This window comes from Monosiga brevicollis, genomic scaffold (assembly GCF_000002865.3).
Source record: "Monosiga brevicollis MX1 MONBRscaffold_34 genomic scaffold, whole genome shotgun sequence".
Classification (NCBI taxonomy): domain Eukaryota; class Choanoflagellata; order Craspedida; family Salpingoecidae; genus Monosiga; species Monosiga brevicollis.
Genome location: NW_001865071.1, coordinates 333,478 through 350,949, shown reverse-complemented (window position 1 = coordinate 350,949; position 17,472 = coordinate 333,478). Strand labels below are relative to the sequence as shown.

Sequence of the window (17,472 nt, the reverse complement as noted above, 5' to 3'; positions counted from 1 at the left end):
AATTCGTTCTGTGGCGCTGAGCGCTTCGTTTTGGGCCATCGCGCCCCGATGACATTGATTCGAAACAATCTCACTTGCTACATCCAGATGTGTATCCCTATCCGAGCGCACGTCCATTCTTAACGGCTGGCTGAGACACCGAGACACCGAGACACCGAGACATTGAGACTCAAAGACACAGACACAGAGACACAGAGACACAGAGACACAGAGACACAGAGACACAGAGACACAGAGACACAGAGACACAGAGACACAGAGACACAGAGACACAGAGATACAGAGACACAGGGATACAGAGACACAGAGACACAGAGACACAAAGACACCAAGACATAGATACACCCAAACCCTAGACCAGACATCAGACATCAATCACCAAAGACATCAAGACACACAAAGACATAGACAGACACAAAGTTGTCACAAGCAGTTTTTTTTTTTATATTTTTTTGATGTTGAAGCACGAACGACGGAGGGAGGGCATCGTTGGACGAAGCGCAAGAGAATAGGGAGGGCATCATGGCTGGAATGGCTCCTTCCCGATCAAGCAGCGGGGCTGCCGGGTCGGCAACCCCGGGCAAGTCAGACGTGGCCTCGTTGGACGACTGGCTCCAGAGGCAGCGCAGCCTGTTGGCAATGGAGCAGAAAGCTGAGGCCGAGGTTTGTCGGGTTGGCCCTCTTTCCCTAGTCTGGTGCAAGAGCTTGGGAAGAGCTCATTGGTACCCGTCGCGTTGTATCGCACAAATTTGCCAAATCCCTATGGGCAGGCAGTGGAGCCCTTGCGTCGGGATAACATCAAGCGACTCGAGGCAGCCGGTCTCGTCGTGCGTCGTTTAGCAATGGAGGATGGGCGCACTGGCATGAATGGCCGCTTCATTGTGCGCTTTGGGCGCAGCGCTGCTGCCACTACCCCGGATGATCGGTCAGTGTGGGCATGCTAGATGAAAGCCAACTATCTTCGGAACACGCTTTGGGTTGATCTACACCACCAGTGCTGACTGGCTGCTATCACCTCCCACCAGCAATGGCCTCCCAGCGCATAAGTTTAGGTATGCCTCGTCCCACAAGCACACGTCCGTGCCTTCTGTTGGCTTGGAGTCACCTCATTGACACAACGTGCGGCTTTGCTGGTTCCAGTCCCGGCGATCTGACAGCCGTGGCTCGATCCAACGAGCCGGAGAAAACGCTTGCCACGGGCGTCGTGACCGCTGTTGATGGTAGGTCTCTGCAAGCAGAGCCTCAGTCATTTTCTACTGACCGGAACACTAGCGGCCGGTCCTCGTTTGTCTGACCTTGCACAGAGTGGTTGCAGTCCTACCTGCACACTAAGACCACCGTGTGCAGCCGGCCATTAAGCTTGGCTGTCTCCCCGACCACGCGGCCCTCATCCTTGTTCTCTGAACTTGCTAGGGCGCACGATTCGCGTGGCATTTGAAGCAGACACAGATGATGATGGTTTTGCTGATGTTCAAACGGCAAACAATTTGCTTCTTTACAAGCTCTCCAACACAGTCACCTATCGCCGTATGATGCTGTGCGTTTAGTCTAGAGATACATAGAGATGCCCGCCAGCAACACCTCCTCTTCTCCAGTGCAACGAATCTGGTGACATGCGCTGAAACCTTGCCTCTTTTTTCTCACACCAACCGCCCTTCATGCTTGTATGACTGCGGACCTTTGATGGTTGTAGTACGCTGAATCTGATGACTGACCCAGAATGGCCAGGGGCTCTCAACGCCACCCGCCTTTACAACAAAGAAAATCTCCAGCAACTTACTCAATCGGCGACACCCCGCCCCTCGGATCCTGAGCTATCATTTGTCAACCCAGGCCTAAACGACTCGCAGCGTGCAGCCGTGCGCTTTGCACTTTTGAGCCAGGGCATCTCTCTGATCCACGGTCCACCCGGTAAAGAGTCCTTCTTTTGAGGGCCAAATTTGCCATTACACGCTCGTTGCTTTGCTCTAAATGGTTCATGTCGTGTCATTCACCCCCGGGGGGATGTGGTTCTTTCGTTTGTTCCCTCTGTTCCAGGCACGGGCAAGACAACCACTGTGGTCGAGCTCATCCATCAATGCGTGCGACAGGGGCTGAAGGTGCTCGTCGCAGCCCCCAGCAATATGGCGATTGATAACATTGCTTTAAAATTGGCCCAAACCAAGGTTTGTAGCTTCTTGAGTCGCTGCAATCTCATTCCGCATGACCTCGCCAAGCGTCCATGGCTTTGGTTGCGGTGAGGGTTCACAAGAAACAAACAAAAACAGGCTCAACGTCTCAATGTGATGGTGGCAGGGCATCAAACTTGTGCGCCTAGGCCACCCAGCTCGGTTGCTGCCGCAGGTCCAAGAGCATGCCCTGGATGCCGTTCTCGAACGCAGTGACGTAGCTGAAGTCACACAGTAGGTCATGGCTCGTCGTGTTCTCAAGCTCTCGACGACACCCAATGCTCAAGTGACAAGCAACATTTTCCCATTTTCCCGTTGCATTTTACTTAGAGGCATTCGCGAGGACATTACCCAAGCCGTCAAAGGACTGCAAAAAGGACCGCGTAGTGCACGGCGGGGCCATGCTGCTGAGCTGAAAACTTTACGTAGGCACCCGCTTTATTGCCGGCCCGTAGCATTTACCCAGTATCCAGAATAGCCAGCCGGCTCGCATTGCAAGCAGAACATGTAATGATGGACGTTCGTTTGTGGGGCGCTGTCTCGCAGGCAAGGAATTGCGCGAATACCAGCATAAGGGAATTACCCAGGTCCTTCGTGCCGCACAGGTGGTACTGGGCACCACAACCACCGTATCAGCCAGCGGCTCCTTGAAGCATTTGCCCAAAGGTGCGGCGTTGTGCAGCCCACTCAGAATGGGTCGTTGCTCTGACGCTTGGCTATGCAACCTGCTCGCCGCGCTGACCGACCACCATGGCATTGTAGAGCATTTTGACGTGGTCATCGTGGATGAGGCGGGTCAAGCACTGGAGGTGGCATGTTGGAGTGCGCTCATACACGCGCGCAAGTAGGTGCCTGCGTGCACACTCGTCTGGCCGGCACAAACATCATTGTTTCTTGATGCGCCTGAGATTTGGTGATGCTTCACTTCATCTGACGTGACCGGCCTATTTATTTCACGCGAGCAAACAGGATGGTTTTGGCTGGTGATCACTGGCAGCTACCTCCAACAGTCACATCAAAGGAGGCAGCCAAGCAAGGCCTGGCTTACACGCTCCTTGAACGTGTCCTATCTGTCTGCGGCGGGGAAACAGTTTGCATGCTCGATACACAGGTGCGCTTTGAATGTTTGGACGATTTCTTGCCCAATGGGCGATGTATTGGCTTTGAGTATCTCATCGTTTCCTCCGGGCATTCCGTGACTGGTCCGGTAGTATCGAATGCACGCATGCATACAAGGCTGGTCATCATCGCAGTTTTACGAGTCTCGGTTGCGCGCTGATGCCAGTGTCATGGGCCACACTCTTGCCATGCTGCCAAACGTGCAAGCCGATGAGGTTTGGCCATGTTGCTCCTCTTTGCCTGGGCCCTGTCTTCGCCATGGCTCATGAACCGCCACCGATCACCATAACACAGCTGACGGAGGTGCCGCTCCACTTTGTTGATACATCGGGTTGCAGTCTGTACGAGGCGGTGGGGGAAGATGACCTGTCAAAATACAACACGGTACGTCACGTAACGGCCACAAGGCCTTGTAGCCTTATTTTTATTGTTTTTATTATGATATTTTTTTTTTTTTTGATCTACAAGTTGTCTCTATTCAGTTCCCTCCTGGTATTTTGTACGCGTTGGATAGGCCGAAGCCGCCATTGTGGTGCACCACGTGCAGCAGCTCGTGGAGCTGGGCGTTCCTCCTTCTGAGATTGGCGTGATTACGCCGTACAACATGCAAGTGGAGACAATCCGCGGTCGTCTCCGCGAGGCTGGCCTTTCCTCGGAAATTGAGGTCCTCTCTGTGGATGGTTTTCAGGTTCGAAGTGCCGAATTGTGTGTTTGGTCGCAAAATCACGGATCTGTGTAGGGCATGTGCCCAGCGTGTAGTACGAAGCTTTGCGCAGGTTTAGACTGACGGCCGTTTGCTTTGGCTTTGTAGGGGCGCGAAAAGGAGGCCATCTGCATCTCCATGGTGCGCTCCAATCCAGACTGTAACATTGGCTTTTTGAGTGACTTTCGACGAATGAATGTGGCTGTGACGCGCGCGCGGCGACACTGCTTCTTAGTCGGCGACAGCCGCACCATTTCGGCCGAAACGCATCTGGCTGCACTTACTGATTACCTCTTTGAGTTTGCTTCCGTGTCCAGTGCACGCGAGTTTGCCGACTTGCCTGGTGTGGACATAGTGCATCAGAGCCAAAGCGCAGGTGTTAAGGCCCCCTCGGGTCGGCGTGACAGAAGCCAGATTGAGGCATCCCGTGGAGATCCAGCAGCTGTGTCTGCCGCTGCAGCAGCGGCAGACGAGGCATTTTTAGCCGACGTTTGGCCCAAGGTGGAGTCCTACTTGGGTCAACACGCGGTGTGGCAGGCATCTACCAAGCTGTCGAGCTATGAACGCCGCCTGCTTCACGTCGCCTGTGAACAGCATGGGTTTGCCACGATGAGCCGCGACGTGGGCAAGGTCGACCCCAAGACAGGCACCCGAGCCCATCGTCAGCTTTTGATCGCAAAGACCCAGGCGGCCCTGGATCTCTTTTTGAACCCTGCTCCGCCCCCCAAGCTAGCCAGTGACGCGCAGCAAGCAACTTCAATAGAGCAAGCGACGGCCAGCCCGAGTTTCGAGGACAGCGAGGATTCCTTGAATGAATCCTCGGTGAGCTCCTCACCGTCGGTCATCGACTCTGATGCTACTCCAGCCCAGGTCAAGACGACTGCGCCGCAGACAGATGCGGCCGTTGGCAGAACAAATCCAGCCGCCAAAGAGGATGAAGATGAGCCGGAAACAGACGCTCAGCGGGTCTTGCGTGAGCGAGCTGAACGACTGGCTGCCCAGCGTGCGCGCACAGAGGAAAGCGCAAGCCTGCATGCAGCTGGTGAAGGTCGGGCCGGCAACAAGGCCACATCACGCCACACAGCTGCAAGCCAAAGCCAAAGCCAAGGCCAGGGCAAGGGTAAGAGCAAGAGCAAGAGCAAGAACAAGGGCCCCAAGGAAGCTCAGAGCAAGAACACGTCAGGCAAAAACACGTCAGGCCATCGACTTGGAGGATCAGGGCGGCCCGCAGCCCCGGCCACTGAGTTGGACGACCTCGTGGCGGCCATTGAGGGTGATGGCGATGTGACCAGCGTTCAAAGACAACACAACCCTCGCACGCCAGCGCAACGATACATTGAAAATGGTAAGTGTGCGTGCGTTGCACGTGGAATGCCCTACACCTGTTGCCTTCGACTTGAGCAATCAATCAGGGTGTGCCTCAACTCCCTCTTCTCATGTGTCAATCACGCCAGGTGTTTTGCGTGCTGCATCGGGTCCTCAACGGTCAAGCACTGAACAGAAACGCCACTCTCAGCTAGCCAAGTACGTTCATGCGTGGATCGGTTTATACTCCAGCCGAGTCAGCAAAAAAAAAAAAAAAAAAAAATTGCACACACACACGTCGGCTGCCATCATAATATGAATGTTTTGTTTCGCCCGCAGCAAACTTCAAAAGTCAATTTCTGTCAAGCAAACGGAACGCGGCAAAAAGCCAGCAGCCAAGAAGTAAGCGCTACTTTCTGGGTCAGGTCAAGCTGCTACCCATCAGCTTCTGCTCATGGCTCAGCCGACCAAAGGCCACCGTATTAAGGCCAACGTCGCAGCAAGCACACAAAAATCAAAACGTGCAGTAAAATTTGACTCGAGACATGCACGAAATCACCGCCATGTCAATGTATTCAATGCCAGATGAGATATTCACACTCAGCACCACGCAAGCATAGCGAGCACTGGTAAAGGGGGTCTCCACCAAACATGGGGAAAGTCATCAAGATGGGGAGGAAGGGAGCTCATAGTCGCAGCGATGGTGTGGGGATGGGGGCGCTCGAGGCTGTCCCTTTAATACTTGACCGCTTATGCCATGCTTTCTTCTTCTTGAATGGCTGCCTCTTGGTGATCTTCGCCTGAGCTTTCTTCGTGATCACCCTCAAGGCCGGCTTCATGCTCACGGCAGAGCTCCTCCAGCTCGCGCTTGAGGCGCTGAAAGGCTTCCAAAAAGTCCATTTTGTCGCTCAGCCGATCAAACTATGGAACAGAGCAACCCAACCCAGGCGAGTACATGAACGCCGCCAAAAGTCAGGGCAGGCACGGCATTTTTCAAAAAAGCCAGTGAAAACCATTATTTCGGAAGAGACGCAAACCAGGGCAATACCTTGACAATGAATCCAGTGGCACGCGAGGAGAGGCTTGAGCGGCGCGTGGAGCGACGCAGTGATCCACCGCGCACGGGCGCTTGCACCGTCATGGCCAACTGCATCTGCTCCTCATCGGTGCCGTCATCGCCAGTTGTATCGACCGGTGTCAAGTGCAGCACAGGGATGGGCTGGTGGGTGTTGGAGCAAAAGAGAGTGTGAGAGAACGACCTTCGGAAACATGAACCATTTTGTAAGAGCGTTGATACGCTGCTCCAAGCGCTTCCGAGCCGAAACATGCACACGGAGAACCATCCATACCTTGGCCACCAGCGTCATTTTGGCATCAGCGGCCTTGGACTTGAATTTGGTCGCAAGAATGTGTGTATCAAAGAGGTAGAGATTGATAGGATGACTTTTATGCGCCTATGGGTCAAGTACAGGCATGCAAATTCAGATTAGATGTGGACGGACCAATGCGCACACACTGGCAGACGAGGCACCGACCTTGTCCACACGTTGGCCCGTGCAGTAGAATAATAGTGGAGTCATGATGGGGTCTGGAGCATGTAGAGCACGGTCAAGAGACTCGGCAAGTTCGGTCGCCTGCGGGCCAGCAAAAAGCACAATGTCAAATGCGTGTCATCAAGCAGCGGCCATGCAAGCCCACGTGGAGGAGCGTTTAGGGGGAGTGGGGCGTACGCGATCGGCAAGGCTGTCGCGGGTGACATTGTTGATGTAAGACACAGTTTCATGACATAGCTGCTCAGCAGCCAGGAGATCAGAATACTCTGGGTGGTCTTTTGGTGTTTCCTTGAGCAAGCGGGAAACAAAGAGCTTGTAGCCAGCCATGCGGGTGCGTGGGAAATCAAGCATCGCGTCCAGCTCCCGACCGTGTGCTTCGTGACACCGGCTGGCCAGCTGTCGAGCAAACACGGCGTCGATGAGCCATGCAACAACGACACGACAGCTTGGAGTTGTGATATGAACTGCCTAGGGCAGGCGCTGCACAAACCTTGTCAAACTCGAGGAGTTGATCGCGGTTCTTGTCGTGCTTGAGCGCACGGAGCAGGTGCTTACTGCGGCGTTGGCCCGAGCAATAGATGGCATAGGGACCACGAGCCATCGGCAGCTATCAAGATGTTCAAGGCCAAGGTGAGATCTTCAATCTCATTTCACATCCGAAAGAAGAACAATACACACAAAAACGAAAAAAGAAAAAAGAAAAAAAAACCCAGAAGTCCCAGCACCCTTAGTCCTCAGCGGTTTTGACGGACCCAGGCCATAAGAGCCCGCCCGATGTTGGGCAGGGCAGAGGATTGTCGATTATTGAGCAGCATCAACAAGTCTTCTGAGAGTTGGCGAATCTCCATGTAGTTGGTGAAAATGATATCCCGCTGTTCGTCGGTGAAAAGTTTGAAGGCGGTACTTGACTTGTCATAGATCTGGTACACGTGAAACATGTTGGTACATGCCGCCTCCTCGCCCTGCACCAACTCTTGGATGATCTGCAAGCAGATGAGTGTGTGCAAATGAAGCATGTGAAGCAATGTGAGAGAAAGGCGACCAGCATAGGAAGGGTCAAAGCACTCGCCGAGCAGGAATTTAACGCACGAAAAAGCGCTCGCGCTCCGCTTCGGTCACGGCGTCTTCATCGGGGAGTTGAACGTGGCGGAGCGAGAGTGTGCTGTAGCTGCGCGTGGGTTTTTTCCGACTGCGATCGTGGAGGGCGCGGGGGTCAATGTCATAGGAGATGCTCTCTTTGGGCATGGTGGTATAGCCATGTGCGCCCCCTCGCTTGGAGCCCCGGGAGCTGAGCGAGCGCGAGAATCGTCGCGCAGAACGACGCATCGGGGATAGAAGACTGGCCGCCTTTTCCTTGAAGCTGGAAAACCGACGAAGGCTGCGCTGCGAGGAGGTGCTCAAACGTTTTGCCTGCTTGTTGGCAGGTGCACCGCTTGCATCGCCCTGGTCCTCGTCGTCCGAATCCAGCGGGCGAAGACTGCTGAGGACAAGCTCAGGCTCTGCGTTGAATTCCTCATCGTCAATCTGGTTGATTGTGGGGGCCAGGTCCTTGGCCGGGGCGGGTCGCTTGATTGCGCGATGGCGTGTGATGTTGGATGCATTGGTGTCATTCTCCAACTGGAGATTTTCCTCCCGCTCTGCCTCATCATGTGCACGCTTGCGCGTCATGGGACTGGCCGTCTGTGAGAGACAAAGCGAGCGTTCGTGAGCAAAATCGAGGCCCGACACATCTATCCAGAAGTCATCGACTTGAGAGAGTGAAGCCAAGCCAAGGTATCGCAACGATAACAACCACAAGACCCATTCACCTGGGACATGGCGCCGCGGGCGCGCTGCTTGGTGTCGAGAAGGAAAAGGAAAAACACAGTTTTTGAAGTTTTTTTTTTTCCGCGAATTTCTTCACTTCGGCACAATGCTGACAAATAAAAATGTGATTTTGAAAATTGCCGCGAAACCGATCGACATGAAATTGTGAATCAAATTACAGACCAAACGTAGTGCACTTTTGATACAAAAAGGTCTGTCGGACATGACTGCGTGTGTGTGTGTGTGTGTGTGTGTGTGTGTGTGTGTGTGTGTGTGTGTGAGTGAGTGACAGCAAACTCAGTGGCGGGTCAACGGTCGGTGTCGGGTGTGGCAGCCAGTGATCACACGCCCGACGGCAGTGCCGCGAGGCATTTGTGTGCGCCAGGTTGATACGCAAAGATGGGGCTTGTGTGGGTGGATCGTGTTCTTTTGCATGGTGTTTGTCTTTGCAGGCTCGACCTGTGTGCATGAATGTTGTTCGGGTTTCGTGCTCTTGGCATGACGGATGGGGGCTGGGATGCTTTGGTTTGGGGCGAATGCCTTGGAATTGGCATGTCTCTCAGCACTCGACTGGGTTTCTCATATCATTCTGGCTGGTGGTCACTTTCCTCGCTGACAGGAGGAAGAAGCCACGGTTTTCTGGACCGTCCTCTTCCTTTTTTTTTTTTTTTAACCGCCTTGATCCTTCTTTGACGGCTTCCGGCAAGAACGCCATCATGTCGTACGGTGGAGACCGCGATCGCCCTGGCCGGTAAGCTCTATTTTTTCTGCTTGAACACACCTACGACATGCAAGGCCAATGGGATTGGGCAAGAGCGGCATGCGTTGAGGTTGAGCTGCCCGAATCGTCACTCGTCGAGCTCGACTGGGTCCTCGAGCTCCACCCCACCACGATGGCAAACCTTATCAAGATCGCGAGTGCGAGTGCAAGGCAGAGGGAGGCACAGTGAGGAACAGAGGGGAAGTGAGGCATGCGGCTATCATGTGGGGCCGCGTCCACGCCGTGGCTTCTCGTAACCCACGATCAACATCACCATCACACCTACACGAACAGCCTTCTCGCCTTCATCGCCTGGACGGGCGCTACACACAACAGCCACCGTCGTTGTCGATCCAGGGTTGGCGCCAACTTTGATGCCCTTTGCGGCGCCCTCTCCTGTTACACTTGGCGCCAACAACCGACTGGCCATCGTTTTGACCACTATCTTCTTGCCCTTCCCCCTCCACTCCGCCCTCTATTGCTGTTCATTGCGCTCTTTGCCCATCAACGTTGTCTACTGTTTTGTACACCTGCCTGGTCATCTTTTGCCCTGGCGTCCGTGATCATCATGCTCGTACTGTGGTCAAGGTTGTGCTCGTGCTCGTGCTTGTCAAGATGGCGGCCTTCATCAGCATCTAGTCGTCGTTATCCCCCCCTCGTCAACTGAGAGAAAGGGCAAGATGGCGAGGTCTATCATCTGGCGGTGCAGGGTTGTTTCAGAAGTTTCATCTCAGAAGTTTCATCAGCAGTTATTGAGCGTCGCATGTGCACACGTCTTGGAACCGTCGTTTTTCTCAGCCCCAGCCCCAGCCCCAGCCTCAGCCTCAGCCTCAGCCTCAGCCTCAGCTCAGCCCTGGCAGCATCATCCATACACTCAATTCATTCTTCATCAAGCCGTGCTAGCATGCCGACACGTCGTGACTCGCGAATGAATCTCAACACTTGAAAAGCCCTCAACCCGACCCGCCCCGTCTTGATCAACATCTTGACCAATTTTTCTTCATGCCCTTTCATGCTCATCTTTGCCCTTGCTTTTGCTCTATCCTGCGCCCTGATCTCCAGCGATGACCGCGACCGCAAGCCCTTTGACGACCGCTACATGGACACGCGCCGTGATTTTGACCGCCGTGATGATCGCCGTGATTTTGACCGCCGCGATGATCGTCGTGACGACCGCCGCGACGACCGCCGTGATTTTGACCGCCGTGATGATCGTCGCGATAGCTACCGCCGTGATGATCGCCGTGATGACTATCGGCGCCGTTCCCCAGATCGCCGTGACGACTATCGTCGCCGCTCGCCCGAGCGTCGTGATGACTATCGTGGTGGACGTCGTGATGATTATCGCGGTGGTCGTGATGACTACCGTGGCGGCCGTGATGGCTATCGTGGTGGCCGCGACGACTACCGTGGACGTCGCGACGACTTTCGCCGCCGCTCACCGGAACGCCCCCGCGCCCCCCCGCGCCGTGGCCCACCTCAAGACTGGGAAATCGATCCCAAGGACATGCCAGCGGAGGATCGCACCCGTGAGGAGTTGCAGCTTCAAGATCGCGAGGTTGCCTTTGTAATTGGCACGGTAAGCTGTGCCTGCTCCAACACGGTCTCTAGTTTCTTGCTATGGATTCAAGCCACATCGCCATATGTACCATACACGCCTGCATCCATGACTTGCCTGACTTGCCTCGCTCTGGTTTTTGCACTCGTTGTATACTTGGACATGATTTTTTTGCAGGGTGGCTCCACCAAGCGCAAGATTGCCCGCGCTGCCAACTGCCGCATGGACATGTTCAATGAGGGCCGTCTCGAGTTTAGTGGCAAGCCTACAAACTGCCGACGTGCATTGGAATATGTGCAACTTGTGCTGAAGCAGCGCCATGGTGCGCAAACTGCGGGTTCTTGGCCAACGCGTGGGACAGTGTACGGTCAGCTGTTAGTTTTTTTCTGATCGGGCCTTGTCTCTTTCGCAGGTGTTGTTCACATTGACTTTGCCGAGGACCGGGAGGATCTGACTGCTGTGGACGTGCCCAAGGAGTGCGTGGCCTACGTGACGGGTCGTGGCGGCATTGCATTGCGCACGATTGAGGACGAGTGGGGCACGCTCATGTTTTTTGCAAAGGACAAGGGCGAGGATCCTCATTCACCCAAGGACACAGAGAAACTTGCCATCTTTGGTACCCCCCGTGCCCGCTGTGGTGCCGAGCTGAAGGTTCTCTCGGCTGTTGAATTCAAGTCACCTGGCTTTTTCTTGGATGGCACCACCCCACGTGCCGAAATGAGCTGGTGTGTATTTTTTTTGCTTCAACTCACGCGGGGTTAAGCTTCTCGCCTTTTTTTTTTTTTTTTTTCTTTTTTTTCTTCTGTTTTTCTTTGATTTCATCATCATCCACCCTAAAATCGTGCTGACTGTGCCCATGACAGGTACGATGACTACAACGGTGATTTTGGCGTTGAGACCATGGTGCTGGGCGAGAGCGACTACTCGTATGCTTTGGGCAAGCGCGGCGCGACCCGTCGCAAGCTGGCAACTGCAGCGGGCTGCATCCTCGAATACATTGGCCGCGTATGTTGCTCGCACTTGCTTGGGTCTGGTTGTGACCTGTGAGAAGGCGACAGACACACAGAGCTCACATATCTTGGATTTGGTTCTTCCAGGTGGCCTTCTTCGCAGGCTCGCGCAGTCAACGGGAGCGTGCTCGTGACTACCTGTCCTGGCTGCTGCTGCAGCGCACGTCGCGTGTCAAGATCGATGAAACGACGCGTGATGACCTTACTGTCTTGGTCGTTCCGACTGAGACCGTTGGCTTTTTGACGGGTGCGCATGGCCGCAACTTGCGCGAGGTGGAGCTGGAGACGGGTACATTCTGCTTCGCAGACGGCGACAAGGCCGTGCAGCATGCCAATGAGAACATTTACATCTTCTGCCATGACCCGGAGGCACGCGCCGAAGCCAAGCGCATGCTTGAGGCTCGCGTGGAAATCAAGATTGGCCGTGATCGTCGCGATGACCGTGAGCGCGAGCGCAGCCGTGAACGGGAATCGACTCGCATGGACGAGCGTGATGATGATCGTCGCTCCAGCCGTCGTGATGAGGACGAGGATGACGACAGCGAGCGTCGCCGTGGCGAGGACGATTAAGTTCAGGGACCCCGGGTTTCGGCCCCTATCCTTGAGGGACACGACTCGTTGCATTTTTTCTGTTCTGTTTTGTTGTAGCCTGGCGCTGACCCAATTGTTCGTTTTCTTGCCGAGTTGTCTCAGTTTTTTTTCTTTCCTTTTCTTTCTTTTTTATGTGTGATGGATGGGCAGCTGTTTCGGATCCGAATGCTTGATGTTTAATGCGGTTCCAGGACTTGACTGTGATACTGCAAATGGCTTTGACCAATGCCCAATTGAGTGTGGAAAGGCTTTGCTCATTGCCAACAAGTCACTGGTGGGAGCGGATTCATGAAATTGAATTTTGCGTTCCAGGCAAGATATGCGTCAGCACTACCTCAGGTAGCACGCACAGCGAGGTGACGCACACGTCTTTTTCTGAAGATGAAAAAGGTTATGCCGCTTGCACGTTTTGCGCGAGCTCTCTTTTTGAGCGTGGGTGGGGAAGACCCACAATGGCGTAAGCCAATAGCCAGTTGAAGAAGGCAAAGGGTCCAACAAGCAACCGCGACCAAAAGGTGGGAAGGAATACACCAGGGGTACAGGGGGGTTGCGAGGTGGTGCACCACGGGTGAAAGTAAAAAAGCAGCGAAGCAACGACCAGGTGGGGACGGATGGAGCAGTAGGCAAAGGAGAAAGGAAAAGGAAGAGGCAGGTGGAGAGGAGGTCGCCAAGGGCCAGAAGAAGTTGAAACGGGCTCGCGAAAGGAACGTCACGGCGATGACAACCGGGGTTGTACGGTTAGAAGAGCGCCGGGGCAACCCAGACCTCAAAGATCAAGCCACAGAGCCACATTTGATGCCAGTGGAAGGGGTCCATGTCCACGTAAATGTCATCGAGAAGGAGATGGCCACGTGATTCGATCAAACCCCAAGTCAAGTGGAAGATGGCGGCAATGAGGCCGTGGTGGGTGCGGCAGGGCCAGCCCTTGTAGTATAGGTTGAGCGCCACCACGATGGGCGGGAGAATGTGCATGATAAAGTTGTAGAAGTGAAAGACAAGACCCGTGGGCAAGCCATTGCGCTTGATGAGCCGGGCCACACCAGTGGTGTCCTGAATCCAGCCGAGGTGAAACGAGGTGATGACGCCGAGGCTGGATGCAAAGCTGATGGCCAAGAGGCTTGGGCTCTGAAGCATCGAGGCCACGAGAAAGAGGGAGAGATTCCAGAGCGTAAAGCCTGCTCGGCGTTGCCGCAGCTGGTCCCATGCCGACGCGTGCATTGCTAGGCTACTCAACAAGCTGGCCACTCGGCCAGCCTCTCGTACCCGCGGCGTGCAATGATCTCTCAAGGCGAGGGCTCAGCCGTGGGGGTTGACACTGGCTGGTGATTGCCGATGAAAGACCAATCCAAGCCGATCAGATGCGCGCAGGGCGAGCAGCGGGCGAGCCAGGTCTTTTCGTCGGTACACTTCAATCCCAACGCAAAGGCAAGCGAGCAAAAGGAGGAGACGCGGTCGTGCGATGGTGTCGTCGTGGGCCAAGCGCACGCGAGGGCCATGGGACACACACACACACACACACACGAGGCCTTTGAGATCGGTCCCCACCTCAGTGGTGCCTGGTCGCAACCCAAGACAAAGTGGCCCGCACCCAGCCCAGTCGGCTTGTTCACTCGCTGCTGCCGCTGTTGGCAGCAGAACCCCTTTTGCTCCCGCCGTCACAACCACCGTCCACTGCCACCTGCTTTTCTCCTTTGCCGCTGCCGCTCTCGCGAACCCGGAAAAAAAAAAGTAGAGCAGAGAGAGAGAGAGAGAGAGCAGAGAGAGAGAGAGAGAGAGAGAGAGAGAGAGAGAGAGAGCACAAAGAGAGAGCACAAAGAGAGAGCACATGCACACACGGGGGCAAGCAAGGCACATCAGGACACGATGTCAGACAAAAGTCATCATTTCCTGTTGCTACAGAGAGAGAGAGAGAGAGAGAGAGAGAGAGAGAGAGAGAGAGAGAGAGAGAGGAGAGGAGGTCGTTGAAAGCTGAGGAGGGGGGCTTCGGGGAGGTGCTGGGCGCGTTGCAAAGCGGCGGGGGCGGGGGCAGGGGGGAGGAAGGCGCTCGCGGGTGAGTGAGTGGGTGCGTGTATGTGGGTGTGAGATCTTCATGCTGTTGGGCTTGTGGGGGCATTGTTAAAGAGAGGGCTGTGCCGGCGCCATGCCGTACACGCCCGATGATGAGGGCCCGGGTTGGGACGTGCCTGTCGAGCTGCCCTTTTCGAATTGGTGGCTCTATACCCTGTATCACTTCGGGTGGGCCCTCATGTACTTGACCATTATGAGCTACAACAATATTCGGGCTCTCTTGCGCACTGCGCCCGGGGAACAAGTGGGTGCCCGGCGCCTTTTGCTTGTGCCTTGGATCATCCTCCTTCTCGCCACCATGCCCTGTCTGGTGGTCGGCCTTCCCTTGTACGTGCTGGCACACTATGGCCGTCGTGACTTTGTTTTTTCGACCGCCTCTGAGGTAAGCCACCTTTTGCACTCTTGAACGTGAAGAAACCCGACGCGCATGCCGCCCGAGCCAGGGGACGCCAGGGGCTGACGGATGACGAGCCGCAAGGCCCACTTGCTTGTACACCTGCCTCTGGCCTGATCCTCCGGCCCTCGCTCCACTTGACTCTTTACTCTTGGTCGCTTGTCATCTTTCAACGTTGAAGCATCGCGCTGAATTTCACATGGCCCTGCTGCACATAGCGCGTGACACGGCCGACGCACAAGACGGAATGGAACGTCGTTTCAGCCAACTTAACCCTCTTGCCAGAGAGTGTGGCCAAGCGCTACGGCCTGCGCCACACCCTGGAGCGCGCTCGCCATTCGGCTGTGCGCATCATGTCTGCCATACACACCACGGCCAACAAGGAGCTGCATCGCGAAATGCCCATCCAAAACACCCTCATGCACTTTCCCACTGCAGATTTCGTCTGCTTTCAAGGCGTACATGATCACAACGCCTATGACCGCCTACAGCATGCCCTCAACATCCACTTCCCCTACATTCTCGGCGATCCAGGGGTGTGGGTCTTTCGAAAAGGTCGCCTGGTCATGGGATCAGGCCTCATGCTGGCCTCAAAGTACCCAATCATGGCTGCGCGCTACGTGGAGTTTGCACGCGCACCGCTTGGCCGCCATGGCCGATCCCAGGGTGTGCTGCAAGCTAAAATCTTCCTTTCCAAAAAGCGCCGCACACGTGTCGGCCATCGCCGCACCGTGGCTTACATCCATCTCACGCATCTGAAGGTGTGTTCGCCCCGCTCCCGCTTGCCGGCCTTCGGGGTGTTGCTTGGCTGTTGAAAGCCATAAAGGTCACACCAAACAAAAAGTTGGCGCTTCCAAACCAAACCGTTCTTGAACCGGCCGGTGCAGTCTCGCTTTGACCCGTCTGCTCCCTGGTGTTGATTGGGGTGCATGATGTAGATGAACATGTCACGCAAAGAAAAGGCCGGGCTCCTGGATCAGCTTGAGAAGCACGTGGCAGACTTTCGGCATGATACCCATGTCATGGAGCACGAGGTGGTTGGGTTTCAAATCTTGGCTGGTGATCTGGGCTTTGATAACACGGGAACCGACTCGGCCTGCAAGCATCCCATCTTGCGACAGTACGTGCTGCGGTGCCACTCATAGACGGCGTGCCAGCGTGCATCACATGTACGGGCCTGTCTCTGATTTTGGTCGTGCGTGCGGTGGTTAGATATCACGACGTGTTTCGACAGTCGGTGGGCAAGGATGTGCCACACTCCATTGGCACCAGGTTGCAGCCACAGCAAATCGCGCTGGCGCAAGAGCCTCGCCTTTTGCGCAACATGCTTTTAGATCCCGAGGAGCGGGCGCACTTGATCCAGCCCTGTACACACCACGACACACGGCGGTCGTCGCGGCGTGCGTCTGAACTGGGGGACAGCGATGCACTCGAGATGGAGGCGCAGGCCAAAGTGCCCGGTGCTGGACGCACGTCCTACGTTTTGCTCCAGCACGCCACGCCGCCCCAGCTCCCAGCTCACCCCCAGCAGACAAATGTGATTACTGCCCTGGCCGGTCAAGCCTGTCATCTGCCCGTCCACCTCATGTTTACACTGGGCGAATCCGACGACAGTCATCAAACGGCCCTCTCCATGGCTCTCAAGGGCAGCAGTGCGCCAACACCAGAGCCGGTAGGATGATTGCCACGCCCCATCCGCCGCTTGTCGGCTCGCAGTGCAGGCCAGTCGTAAGGGGCAGGAAGCGGCGTGGACGCCAAATGACTGCCGAAAAGACTCGCTCTCATCCTGCGTACATGCCTGCTGTATCTTGTTCTTGTCTGTGCACCACACTGATAGCTCGACAGCGCCAGCACGGGAGTCCTCAATGGGTGCGTAAAGGCGTGTTTGCGTGATTGCCTTGTACACAGGACATGCCTGCCATGGTCTGGAAGGCCCTGATGCATCGTCTGATGCTGCTTGGCAATAGGCTTCACTTGTCCAACGGCGACCTCCGATCCCAGAGCGTCAACTCCTTTTTAAACCCGCCCAATCGTGGCATCGGTGGAGGTGGCAGTTCTGTCAACGTGCCCAGCTTGGCAGCGGCATACGTGGGTGCACAAACGACACAAAATGGGGTGGATGACGACGATGATCTGGCCCTCTTTCAGACCCATTTTTATCGCGGTTGCATTCGCATTGGCACCACCAAGGCCGAGGTACGGCGGAAGATGACGCGGGTGTTCACTTTTCACCAGGCATGCCTCCCTCTTCTCACCGGATGCTGGTGCAAACAGGCACGGATTGATGAGCTGGATTTGGACTCGGCCTCGGCAACCTCTTCCGAGGGTGAAAACTCGACAAACTTTGTGGTTGATGTCTCCGAGGTTTGATTAGTCTTAGAATATTATTTACCTCTTCCCGCCGCCTGTTTGTTCTGCCATCGTCTCAACCCAATTTT

At 55.2% G+C, this 17,472-nt stretch overlaps 6 protein-coding genes across 6 annotated transcripts; 3 read left to right on the top strand and 3 right to left on the bottom strand.

The window, feature by feature from the left end:
* Positions 1 to 522: 522 nt before the first annotated feature.
* Positions 523 to 5,823, top strand: MONBRDRAFT_34351 (uncharacterized protein; the record flags this gene model as incomplete). The annotated part of the gene is made up of 17 exons (XM_001749894.1): positions 523 to 663; positions 771 to 925; positions 1,141 to 1,220; positions 1,414 to 1,537; positions 1,694 to 1,911; positions 2,038 to 2,165; positions 2,344 to 2,402; positions 2,499 to 2,593; positions 2,715 to 2,834; positions 2,931 to 3,012; positions 3,138 to 3,279; positions 3,380 to 3,502; positions 3,582 to 3,671; positions 3,802 to 3,975; positions 4,099 to 5,335; positions 5,445 to 5,514; positions 5,635 to 5,823. The coding sequence occupies 17 exons, from the start codon at positions 523 to 525 to the stop codon at positions 5,699 to 5,701; spliced, it is 3,105 nt and encodes a 1,034-aa protein (XP_001749946.1). The 3' UTR covers positions 5,702 to 5,823.
* A 222-nt stretch (positions 5,824 to 6,045) lies between these two features.
* On the bottom strand, positions 6,046 to 8,665 carry MONBRDRAFT_12062 (uncharacterized protein; the record flags this gene model as incomplete). Its single annotated transcript, XM_001749842.1, has 9 exons — positions 6,046 to 6,216; positions 6,344 to 6,514; positions 6,645 to 6,749; positions 6,831 to 6,929; positions 7,026 to 7,244; positions 7,339 to 7,455; positions 7,601 to 7,831; positions 7,938 to 8,528; positions 8,657 to 8,665. The coding sequence occupies 9 exons, from the start codon at positions 8,663 to 8,665 to the stop codon at positions 6,046 to 6,048; spliced, it is 1,713 nt and encodes a 570-aa protein (XP_001749894.1).
* A 705-nt stretch (positions 8,666 to 9,370) lies between these two features.
* On the top strand, positions 9,371 to 12,822 carry MONBRDRAFT_38944 (uncharacterized protein; the record flags this gene model as incomplete). Its single annotated transcript, XM_001749893.1, has 6 exons — positions 9,371 to 9,405; positions 10,477 to 10,993; positions 11,150 to 11,294; positions 11,385 to 11,697; positions 11,836 to 11,977; positions 12,070 to 12,822. 6 exons carry the CDS (start codon positions 9,371 to 9,373, stop codon positions 12,550 to 12,552), a joined length of 1,635 nt encoding a protein of 544 aa, XP_001749945.1. The 3' UTR covers positions 12,553 to 12,822.
* A 489-nt stretch (positions 12,823 to 13,311) lies between these two features.
* On the bottom strand, positions 13,312 to 13,791 carry MONBRDRAFT_12060 (uncharacterized protein; the record flags this gene model as incomplete). The annotated part of the gene is made up of 1 exon (XM_001749841.1): positions 13,312 to 13,791. The coding sequence occupies one exon, from the start codon at positions 13,789 to 13,791 to the stop codon at positions 13,312 to 13,314; it is 480 nt and encodes a 159-aa protein (XP_001749893.1).
* A 388-nt stretch (positions 13,792 to 14,179) lies between these two features.
* MONBRDRAFT_29439 (uncharacterized protein) lies at positions 14,180 to 14,686 on the bottom strand (the record flags this gene model as incomplete). The annotated part of the gene is made up of 1 exon (XM_001749840.1): positions 14,180 to 14,686. The coding sequence occupies one exon, from the start codon at positions 14,684 to 14,686 to the stop codon at positions 14,180 to 14,182; it is 507 nt and encodes a 168-aa protein (XP_001749892.1).
* Positions 14,687 to 14,938: 252 nt separating this feature from the next.
* On the top strand, positions 14,939 to 17,404 carry MONBRDRAFT_29438 (uncharacterized protein; the record flags this gene model as incomplete). Its single annotated transcript, XM_001749892.1, has 6 exons — positions 14,939 to 15,022; positions 15,253 to 15,795; positions 15,973 to 16,154; positions 16,247 to 16,706; positions 16,943 to 17,230; positions 17,309 to 17,404. 6 exons carry the CDS (start codon positions 14,939 to 14,941, stop codon positions 17,402 to 17,404), a joined length of 1,653 nt encoding a protein of 550 aa, XP_001749944.1.
* Positions 17,405 to 17,472: the final 68 nt, after the last annotated feature.